Source organism: Chamaea fasciata, unplaced genomic scaffold (assembly GCF_029207755.1).
Source record: "Chamaea fasciata isolate MVZ Bird 193981 ecotype frontalis unplaced genomic scaffold, bChaFas1.0.hap1 SCAF_3, whole genome shotgun sequence".
NCBI lineage: Eukaryota > Metazoa > Chordata > Aves > Passeriformes > Sylviidae > Chamaea > Chamaea fasciata.
In genome coordinates this window covers 15,790,972-15,803,301 of record NW_027094088.1, presented here as the reverse complement: position 1 = coordinate 15,803,301, position 12,330 = coordinate 15,790,972, and the positions used below count along the sequence as shown (strand labels likewise).

The 12,330-nt window shown below is 37.8% G+C and overlaps 1 protein-coding gene across 6 annotated transcripts in view; it reads right to left on the bottom strand.

The window, feature by feature from the left end:
- LCLAT1 (lysocardiolipin acyltransferase 1) overlaps window positions 1-12,330 on the bottom strand; it is a 112,174-nt gene that overhangs the window by 58,197 nt on the left and 41,647 nt on the right. For 5 of the 6 annotated variants that reach the window (XM_066178127.1, XM_066178131.1, XM_066178133.1 and 2 more), the window contains one exon: window positions 1,199-1,345. The exons of the other annotated variant lie outside the window; for it this stretch is intronic. In XM_066178127.1, coding sequence (XP_066034224.1) covers window positions 1,199-1,345 — 147 coding nt within the window. The remainder of the gene's footprint in view (window positions 1-1,198; window positions 1,346-12,330) is intronic. 6 annotated transcript variants of the gene reach the window in all.

The following is a 12,330-nucleotide window of genomic DNA, read 5'->3' as shown; positions in this document are numbered from 1 at the left end:
CTTTGCCATGGGCAGGGACATCTTTCACTAGACCAGGTTGTTCAGAGCCCCATCCAGCCTGGCTTTGAACACTTCCAGGAATGGGGCAGACACAGTTTCTCTGGGCACCCTGTTCCAGTGCCTCACCGTTCTTCTAGTGAAGAAAATTCCATCCTTCTTCCTAACTTCAGATACAAGATAACCAATTCAACAAGAGGGATCATGTGAAGCAGTCCAAGAATGCTCAATGCATTTATCTTCTTTAAGGAAGGCTGATCAAGTGATGACAATTCCCTACAATGTGATAGCATCTGAATACTACATACATACCTATTTTAAGCATATTTGGAATACAGAAGAAAAAATAGCACCATATGCTAGTTGTTTTTATACCATGTCTAGTACTTACTGATGTGGCTTTGCAATAAAATATGATTTGAGAATATCTGCAATGGAAAGTATAGCAAAAATCTTTTAAATAAGCTAAAATTTAAAAGCTTAATTGCAATTGATTTTCTATTTAATGAAAATGCTTATCAAATCAGGTATCATGCTGGAGGCATGAACCACCACAGACCATTCATGCAATATTTGCTTTTATAGGCACCTGAGTTGTCTTCAACACTGATTAACAGCTTCCTAATGATGCCATAAGATACCTGTATTAAGGTAGATATTTGATTAAAAATTAATACTACAGCGTCAAACTCATTACATTTACACCTATGATAATCTCAGCATTTTACAGAGGTATTTCCCTTACAGAGGCAGATACAAACTATTTACAGTGCTTACATGGCCTAAGGAACAAATATCTCCGTGTTGCCCTCTTAAAACATTAGGCAAGAAATCAAATAGAATCATTAGTCATTTTCAATCACTCTTTCATAGGTAAGAAATTATTTTGTCACAGTAACTCAGGGTCTTGACACCTGCTTTTGCTAATGCAGTGTATGTACAGTACTGACCAATAAAAAGCAGTGTCAATCATCAGATGCTTTGCAACCTAACTTATTTCAGGAGGCCTGGAAAAGTCTCCCAGTGGAACTACTTTGTGCCTCTCACATGAATCAGCACATTGTTTGATTGTTTACTAACATTTCTACTGCCCATGAGAGCTAAGTCTTGCTTCTGCCTTGGACTTTCTTAAACTCTTTCCACAAACAACAAAGAACTTCCATGTTGAACATTCCCTGAGAAGATGACAAATGCAGCCTACCTGTGAGATCAGTTCCCTCTGGAAAGATGAGGAGTTGTAGTGGTTCACGAATGTCACAGAAATAATCCAGCATTTTTTCAAAGTGATTCTTGTCATCTTCCCACTTTCTCTGAACAAAAACAAAGGCTGCAACCTGCATCGCCCAGCCTAAAGTTTAAAGAAATACACCTTTAGCAACATTTCACTCCGATACTTCCACAGTGTCTGTTACTCCAAAGAATTTTATAAATCATGTTAGACCCAATCTGCTGCCCACCTGTCCTCAACTCTGAGAGCATTTGATTACCTTGTAAAAAGAGTTCTGGATTTGTAAAAAAAAGAAGGCATAAATGCATTCAAAACTCAAAACTCAGATTACCAGATGAAGAATAGGGTCAATGCTGCCCTGAAAAGAGGTTGTAGCGAGGTGGGGGTTGATCTCTTCTCCCAGGTAACATGCACCAGGACAAGAGGAAATGGCTTTAAGTTGCACCATGTTTAGATTGGATATTAGGAAAAATTTCTTCACCAAGAGAGTTGTCACGCTAGCCCAAGAAGTTTGACTTACCATCCCTGGGAGTATTCAAAAGCTGTGTAGATGTGCTGCTTAGGGATGCAGTGCTTAGGGATGTGCTCAGACTCAATTATCTTAAAGGTCTTTTCCAGCCTAAACAATGCCATGATTCTCTGAGGTGAAGCATTTAAAACCAGAAAGTATCTGTTTCTTGTAGAGCTTTATTACACATACCTCCTCATAATTTTCATTACTCATAGAAGAAAATATGAAGCTTTTCTTTACACTTGATTATAGAATAAAAAAAACCCCACCCAGATTATATGTATCTATTTGTTTGTATTAATACACACAAAGATTTGAAGCCTGGCATCAAACTGACAATGCAATGCAGTGAAGTAAGCACAACTGCTGCTGAGCCTGCAGTTTAGGGGTCACACCCCATTACCTTCACTAAGTATTCTTGGCTCTTTTTGGCACAAGTATATAGTGTACAGCATATCACATAATATTACAAGTTCTGTCCATTAGCTCAGACAGCAGGATGAAAACCCAGGGCTTCAGCTCCACCACATGCCTGAGATGCTCCCTTCCTAAACAGGGCTCAGAAGAGCATGACATTGCCTTGCCACTGCACTTGGCGAGCTTGTACCTCATCAGAAAACCTGCAGAGAGATCCTGCACATCAAAGGGAAAACATCACAGCTGCCCATTTTCCTCTTTGCTCACCACCATTCTCAAAGCCTGTTTTTCCTTTGCTGGTGACTTACAGCATGTTATTCTTGCCCTTCATTTCAGCTCTTCTTTACAGGATTTTTTTATATTCTGATCATAGCTGTATCTCATAAGGACCATATGCTAGAAAACTGCTTATTAAAGTCACTCATTTTTCAATCAACTTTGTAAGTCAGTCAGCCTGGACAACACATTAACCTGCTGCATTATCGCTTCTGTATTGGTTAGAAACATTAATTGTATTGTTAAAGATCTGTGACCTGTGTCATGGGGTAAATACTTGTAATTTTTAAATCAGTTAAACAGATGAAACATGAATAACTAACATGCCATCTGCAATCTGGACCTAGTGCATCTCAGATATCCAGATAATCAATGATATTCAGACAACTGAATATTAGAAGTGGTTATATGACTTAAGAAAAGAAATGCCCAGAATGCAGTCTCAGCAAATCTTTTCATATTTGCATTCTATATTTGTGAAAAATCCTTTGTAAAGGAAATTCAACTTTGACCACAACATTTTATGTGCACTTACGCACCTATCACATTCCCACATCTGCTGTATTAAGAAGTGTCAGTACAGCTTTATTAATAGAGGCTATCCATGTTTAAACAAACTGTTTGGAGGAAAAAAAATAAAGGTACATTTTACAGTAACTTTAAAATAACGGATGTAATTTAACTATGCTATCTTTTGGCATGTAATCATCTCCTACTATACATGGCACAAAAATGGTACACAAAAATGGCAAATACCACGCCACAGTATTTGAAATTGAACTAATCAGAGCTTCATTGCCACTCCAGTGTTATATAAAGAGGACACCTTTTCATACCAAATGGTGCCCAAGCATTTGGTTCCTCTAGAAGATAGGTGGAGACTGCACAAAGCTGCATCCGGGGAAGTTCAGACTGGATATCAGGAAAAGATTCTTCACTGAAATGGTGGTCAGTCACCACAGCATCTCACCTGGCAGAGTTCAAAGAGCACTTGACTGGTGCTCCTGATCGTGGTTTGGCTTTAGGCAGTCCTGTGAGGAGCAGGGAGTTGGACTTGCTGGTCCTTATGGGCCCCTCACAACTTGAGATTTTCTGTGATACTTCATCTGGTACCAAATTCATAAAAATGGACAATGCAAAGGACAAAATTCCTCTGAGCAGAAACAGAGATGCCTTGAACCATACCATTTACAGATGCATCACAGGACAGAGCAGAAAAATACAGAAATTAAGAAAGTTCTTCTGTGGTTTCAGTGTTTTCCAATCATTCTTAGCCCTCTGCCCAGACCTTTTGTATATTTTACGTACACAGGACACTACACCTAAGTTAGTATATGGAAACCTGCATTGTGCCAGGCCATTTTATAATGTGGTATCACACATCAGGCCTAAATTATTCAGTTCTTGTGTTCTCATTGCAGCACAGTCTGTAGGCTGAAAGAATGGAAGCAAAAAGCAAAATAAACACTCACTTAAGGAAGCCTGCTCATACTTTCCCAGGTCAGCAGCTCCTTAGGAGTGATTCTGGTCCATAACAAAGGGAATATGGAAAAAGCTGCCAGATCCCTTCCTCTCTACTACCCTTCTTCATGCAGTACAAGGCTTTAAATTATATCAAAACTCGCACATAAACTCACTCCAGCTATCATTCTTCAACAGCACTGTGAGCATCATATTATAAACACCTTTAGCTACTAACAAAAGATGCTGCTTGGGTGACTTGCACTTTACCTGACTAAACTGCATAAAGCAGAGGATAGAGTGCAGTAGTTTCCCATTCCTGCTCTAAGTGGTGGTGTTATATATGGGCTATGAATAATTAAACAGAAGCAGTAATGTAATGACGGTATGGTATCAGGGAGAAGGAATGGGAAAGGAGTTGGGAGGCATCCAGTTTTTAAGATAAACAACAGGTTTGATTTTCTAACCTTTCCAATAAATAACATCCAGTGTTCTGGAAGAATGTGTCTATCTTTAAGTGTATATCTAATTAGATAAAACAGTCCTGACTGTTCAAATAAAAGGAGATTATCTAACAGATAGATGACTAAGAGTCAAGGACCTAGGTTTCCTCTCGACTAACTCCAGCACAGCACACTGGGCCAAGCAATTTTACCATCTATGCCAGTGAAAAAAATTCCACATTTGCTCATGCTTCAAGGCTTTTGGGCAACAAAACTATGAATTCCTGGTTTCTATAAAGCCCTGGTTCATGCACTAGCGGGGACAGTGCCTGCTGTTCACATGTCTCACCACCCCACCAGAGTCAAGTAGGAAAGGAAACCCCACTTTTGCCTGCCTTTGCGCAAAGTAAACGCAGCTCTTTCTTTGATTTCCATTCCAGTGTGCCTGCACTGTGCTGCTGCAGAAACAACATGTTACAAGTCCAAGACATAATGCGGGAGCCAAATGGGAATGCGTGGGAAAACGGGAGGAATTCAGTAAATCAATGGGCAGAATGAAAGTTTTCGCTAATCAGTAATATTTATGAAAAAGCAGCAGAAAACAGTCTCTTCTAATGTGCAGCCTGCAGTAAGACTTGCTATTCAGTTTAGGTCAACATACTGTTCAACAAAATGAAATATATTTTGCTCTCTTTGCACAGCATTTCTGGTTGTCTAAAAGCTCCTGGACAACAGAAATTTTCCTAGCAACAGCAGCATTTACTTGACTGGGGAAAAATGGTTGCCTTTGGATTTGCAGATTCTTAAGAAATCATTGATGACAAGAACACAGTAGAGAAACAGCAAAGCTAAAGAAACCATAACAATGCACATCCATTTCTTTGCTAAAATAATCTTATCGGAGCCGACATTTTGGATGACGAGCATTGCTTGGAAAGGCTTACAAAAAGCATCACACTGCACAGCTCTTGCTCCAAATTGCCAAATAGCAGTGCAAAAACTTACCAGAGAGAATACCTAGCCACGCTGACCTTTAAATCAACTTTTCAGAGCTGAAAAAATAAACAAGCGGCTTAAAATCTCTAGGAACACAGACACAGTAATGATATGTATCCTATTAGGACATAATTCTGTGTAGAAAAAAAGAGCTTGCACAAAAAGAAAAGCCTGCTATTGAAATAGAGAGATGTGCTGTACATCAGAATTTCCTTACTGCCTTGGGGATAAAGAGAACTACAGCTTATGCAGGTTGAGAATTTGCAGCATTGTATTAAAAATGCTAGCTCCAAGTCTAAAGCTTTTTAAATTCTAAGACCCTGCACTTCTATTTTTCCACACCCCAAAATCCTTTAGAAGAAAACAACACTTAAAGCTGAAATTTCCTTGGTGTGTTTTCATTATAAAGGTAATTTGGAAGTAAGCAGATACCAAAGATGGACATGACAATGAACAAAAGAGAGAAAGAGCTGAGTTGTGCCAAAAAAAGGTCTTTGTTTGGTTCTGTATCACAATTTTATGTACGTAATGTCAGAAATTAGATATTCCCCAAAATGTCACATCTCAAAGAGGGATATTATGGCTGATACTGAAAGCAAACATACACACACCTCAAGAAAATGGTATCTATATATGTTACCTGCAGCAATGTAACAGAACAATTAATAATACTAAACCGCCTCCAAACAAATTCAATAAATTATTCAAAATTACAGAAACAAGTAGGAAGGTAAAAGGCCTAACGATGGGGTTTGCTGTTTTATTCATTCATCCTCTCTCTTTTCTACAACTGGATTATTCACTGTTTTTTCATAGCACTATCTCGATCAAAAATAAAAGCGTTATTCAGTGTGCCTATATTCAACAGGGGTCTGGTTCTGATCAGAGCTTTTGAGGCATCAGGGAACCAGACATCCAGGCTCAATAAGGGAAATCACTGGGAAGCTCATAATCCCACTGTAGACAAATAATTGGGCCCATTAACAGTTTGTTACTCCAAGTGTTTTGCTGCATAAAATTACCACAAGGCAACAAGTACGCAGTTCTGAAATGTCCCTTATTTCAAAGATCTGTGGGTACTGAAAAGATGCTGGCACATAGAAAATCACACAGGAAGCCAGGGCATAAAGTTATGGTGCACATACACCGCTGAGTTTTAATCAGTATAGACTCATAAACACATTTCTGCAAATTCAATTAGAAATGGGCATTTTGCTGTTGTTCCTATTTCCTAGATAGTTTTACGCCTAAAAGCCCAAAGCTTTTTTTTTTTTAATCTTTAATGTAATGGTTTGAGAGCAGAAACTAGGAAAATAAAGAAAAAAATGCTTCTTGAAACAATCTTGTAAAGTACAAACTCTGCTCCTGGCAAGTTTTCTTTAACCATGCTTTTATCCAACAATTTAGTTAATAGGAGTATAATTAATTGAACGATTACTATCTGATTGGGTGAATTCTTTAAGCAAATTATAAGATAAAGTAAGAGATAAAATTCACAAATACGAATTCACAGTAGTGCTCCTGGTTTTATAGTGAATCATGTGACTCAGTCTGTTTGTTAATTTGATTCTATCTGTGAGGTGTCCATTTAAAAACCACCATGCTTTTACTATTGCCTCGCCCTAACAGACTCTGAACATTAATCTACATCTGCTTTAAAATTATTTTTACGGTCATATCCAGTTTATGTTCAGATTATATATTTCATATGTATATATACATCCCTATGTAGTCTACCATGCATTCTACAGAATTTCATCTCTTTCAATGTATGTGGAGCCTAACCAATGTTTTTTTACCTTACTAAAACCATTAAAAAACAGTAATGTTAGAAACACAGATTTTCAAGGTAAATGAAAAAAACAAAAAATATTCTGGTCTTGCTCTGATTAGCTAGTTTTATCTTTGGCTTCCCCATAGTTCTCATGCATTTATTTCAGTACCAAATTATTCTAAATTTTATGTTCATTTACGTTACATTAATGCTTCTCTGCTTCATTCTCTTGTGGAAGAATACAGGATGTGCCAGTACAGACCCCTGCTTTAGCTTACTGTTTACTTAGAACACAATTAGAAGCTTCTTCAAACAAGGTTTGCCGTACAAGATTTCCTTGTCCGGGCAAGAAAAATGTTGTCAACAGCTAGTCAGACACAGTGGCCTGTGTCTCACCTGTGAGAATATAACTGTGGAACCTTCTAGAAAGAATATTCCATTGAATAATTGGTATCTCTCAGCCAAGGAACACACACAGAGCACATGAAAGCATGTGGGAAAAAAATCATTGCGGTAGTAGCAAGATATATGTGTATATAAAGCACCCAGAGATATATCATCCTCTTGGAAAATATCCTTGCAATATTCAGTGCCTTAATCATGGTTCAGAAAGATGTTATTTGGACACTTCACATTTGAAAATTCATTTCATTTCCGAAATTATGCCATTTTTATAGAATATGGACAATTAGACGATTAACTCTACCATTATATTAGTGCTACTTACAAAATGCTATAAATGTCATTATGGACTATTAAACCTCTTTGGTTACAGTATGCATCTTAAATTTTATTTTGAATTTTATTTGATTTGATGCACTGTGTAAAATCAGAATAACATAACAGAATATAACATCACTCAAAAGTAAAGCCAACTAAAGCAAAGGCTCTGGGATGGCTGGAAAGTAGCATTTTCTGATGCATTTTAAAAATACATGAATACAGTGAAACAGCACATGGAAACCTAAAAGGTAAAAAAGATGAGTCTTGCCCAATATGAATCTGGAGAAAAGCCCCACATCACTCCAAAATCTCCAAAGATGTGAAGGAGAAAAACCCCAGTTGTGAGACTGTGAGGAAGAACAAGCAGGCTCTACCAAACAGTGTGAATCTCTCCCACGGATGTGTCATCTGAACTGCCAGTCAGGAATGGAGAGAGATTCTACAATGAAATACCTCTTCCAAAGGCCAGCATCCTCTTCAGATGCTTCATCTCCTCCATGGAGGACCATGAAAAGAACCCAGGCTGAAGAGCTGAGCTGTACAGATGCTGCCTAACGCACAGGTAACAGCAAAGGAATGCAAGTCGGGAAAACACGCCAACCTAACTCGGCTCTTAGTTTTCTGTGAGCTTGGACAACACAACCTCTCCCTCAATCACTTATTGTCTGTATAATGGGGAGAATGAAAAAAGTTAGCATCTGATCTCACACTTCTGATGCGCATTTTGGAGAGGGAAAGGGGTAGAGAACAAATGGAGTCTTATATAGAAAGGATAAGGAAAGTTTAATGAAACGCAGGCTTTGGTGGTGGGATTTTTTTTTTCCCTGACAGAGGTGGGAGAAACCTATTATGCCTTTCCTGGATAAGACAAGCTGAGTAACAGGCCCCAATGCTTTTCTTCCCTACAAAAGAAAAAAAATGTAAAAAAAAGGCATATATGTTATAGCCAACTTAAGCTGCATTTCTGCTGCAAAGTAATAATCCTTCATTCACACTTAAAACTTCAAGAGAGTCTTCACCAGGAATAACTGCTAGGATAACAACTGTACTTGCCATTGGAGAGCATGCTTTTCAGCTCCTACTTTCAAAATCACGTAGGATAACAACTCCATGGTAATTAAGTCTAGCAGCTCATAATTGAATTGCTAGAAGACAAAACATCACAGCTCCTCAAAACTCTCAGACCTCTTTAATGAAAGATACTTCACACAGGAACTTTACTAGAAAGTTCAGTAGGCTACAGTTTTAATTTTTTAAACTAATACACTCTTTTGGCAGGAATTTTAATGTAAATCAGCTATAGATTTGCTTTTGCCTGAGCAAAGAAGCTTTATGCTGAAACATTTCCGTCCCTACCTATGGAGGTAGCTGTGGCAGCACAAACACTTCCATGCCAATATAAATGTGTACAGATCTTCCACAGAGTGCTGCTTTAGCTATACTCCAATCGAGTTAAGTGTTAAAATTTTCTAGGCTTAGTGACAATATTTTACTTCATGGTAGCTGATCCATCATAGCTGTCGGTGTGCATGCTCTTAGCCTGTGGCAAAGACAGGATAATTTGAGTTGTTTTGCCCTGCTTCATTGAAAACGTAGATGACTCAAATTACTTTGAGCTTGCTTCAGGCGAGGCTCGCACACTTGGACAGCTATAATGGATCAACTGATGTATAGTAGAAGATTGGTGGGGCTAAGCCCAGTGCTGAAATAGAGCAAACGTCCTTTTTTTTTCCCCTGGCATTTAACTTGAGCCCTTGAGAGCTACAATATGTGAGTGAACGGATGAGTGAAAAACAACTAAAAAGCTCCTACATCTTGCCATCTTCTCTGAGAGCAATGCTAGCCACAGAATAACTTGAATTCAGAGATGAAGATCTGGACAGAGTTACTCAGTTGTCTCTGCTCCTAACTACTCCAGGTTTGTCAGCTTTGCTCATTCTCCTCTTTTTCCTATGTCCTTTCCTCAACTGCTCCTGTCCCAGTCTGCTCCAACTGTAACTCCCTCCTTTAGCAGCCTTAGTGAGCCTTTTCGAAACAGGGAAGTCTTCAAGATATGTCCATCAATGGTGCCTGCAACACCGGCATACTTTACATTTGTACACTGAATTATGATGGTATTTATCTTTTCCATCTGCACTAAGCAAAACTAGAATTAATATTATCTCATGTGGCAGCCATGCACTGACATTAGTCCCTCTGGTTACCTTCTCTCATCCTTCCATAAATTTATCTTATAGCGCTCAAATTAACCCCAAATTTCAATTTATTTTTCACATACATGTTGAAGTACATTTAACCATTAAAATTCAAATATTACTGTAAGCTCATCCAATACATTCAAATTGTCCATCATTAAAACACATACCTATACCCAGGGAAGTCTTACTGGTTATCACAAGAAGACTTTCACAAATGAAACTATTAAGAAAAAAATTAAAACCATCTCCTAGTCATTATCTGACATTACCTTGTATATTCCTTGGTACCTACTGCAACAGTATGTGCTCCATAGCACATTCTGGACATGACTGCACCATAATCTGTACCACTTCCCAAACTACTCCTAATTAATTGAGAATAGATGAGAATATTAATTGCTCCTATCTATTACAAGTACTGTAGAGAAGTCCTATTATGTCAGATCACGCAGGAAACTGTCAATGCCATTAGAAATTCTCCTTGAAAACTGATACTGCAGAATGTGTCAGTAGCTTCTGATGATGTCAGATGAGAAACTGCAGCAACAGCCAAGAGCAGAGTACTGCTCCCTGGAGACGCCAGCTTTGGCAAGATGTACTGAAATGCTGCAAGAATGTTTCTGAAATTGAGATTACTGAAACGTAATATCTCTTTTTGAAAACTTTACTGCACACAATTCATCAAGCCAAAGCTACAGTTCCAGGAAGAAAGGACCATCTGTTTTTCTTTGGACTTCTTTTTTTAAAGCTCACCTTTAATCAATTTTAAGGTTTTTTTCATGCACTGGAATGCAAAGAATTAGTAACTTAAGAACTAGATAAATGACTCAATGTTTCTCCTTGAAAATGTGAATCCTCTGATTTTAATTATAATTAACTAGAAAATAGCTGCCTACTTGTAATACAGACTCATTAAATCTGATACCTTTACACTTTTAACCTACAAAGGGGCCCACAAGAACTCTGGATCTATTTCCATTCCCAGCTTTGCCCTTCACCTATCATATTTACCACTGGAAAGAGCAAAATCTCTCACAGACTTATTTTTACACCCAAATGGGAAATTACTTATGACAACAAAAGTGCTACGCTGAATACAGCAAGGCTTTCAGAAACATGGATATGGAAGGTTTGCATTACAAACCTTATCTTAAACATAATTTTAAATTTAATGCTTGTTAGAAAATAAAGAAAAGCCATTGAAAGATCACCAAAAAATTGCACTGAAAGAAATATGGTATACTCACTCAAATATTTCTGAAACTCAAAGCATGATTACCACTAAGTTAAGATTTATTAGAAGTTGCATTTAGCCAGTGTATCAAACTTCCCTAATCCTATACATCTGACTATGTACAATTAATCAATATAAATATATGAAAAGATAAAACTGAAAGACATCATGAAAGTAGCTCAATGAATTATCAAAAATATTTTAAATTATCAACATCTGAAGTATCAATTACAGATGCAGTGCACTGAAATTGTCTGGCTGATTTCCAAGTGATCTTCTGGCTCATTCAATAAAACATTTAGTTAAAAACCACAGGACACAACTTAAAATAAAACCCAAAACCTGGATAAACACTTATTAAGGGTCGTTCATATAATGCAGCATGGCCAAGAGCAAAAAGTGGGAGAAATTCTACTGTCACTGATGGAATTTAGGGTTGTCCTCTTTAGGCACCATTCTCTGCAGTGATCCTGTCCCAACAAACTTCATACAGATTCATCTTTTTCCATCAATCTTCATTTAATCCAAGAGTCTCACTTTCCAACAATGCCCTAATTACATAGATACACAGAATACTTTATTTTTGCAAGAAAATGCCACCCAAACCACAGCCTGACTAAACACAGAGACATGCATTTCTAAAGCCTCTTTTTAGGTACACTATGTTAAAACAAAAGCTTATCTTTCAGAATTTTAGGACATTAAATCATGGCTTCAGTGAAGGATGCAGTTTAGCTGAACTCCCCTTCTGTGATTAATAACCAAACATTAACAATTTACTGAAAAATAAGCTATAATTCATAAAATTGCAACCAAAGTCCTCAAAGCTCACATATTGTGGAGAATTCTTGGGGATCTGGCATAACAACAGTGATTTATAACACTACAGGCCCAGGTGTCAGCTCTATCACCAGAAATTGTCATCCTGTAATGGAAAGAACAGGAGCAAATGTCTGCATGTGTCATCTGTATGTCAGAAAGTGGAGGATGAGCCCAGAATTTTGTTAGTGGCTTAAGTTGCTACATCAGAACAAAGATGGCATCATGGTCTGCTAATATTGACCTGACACGG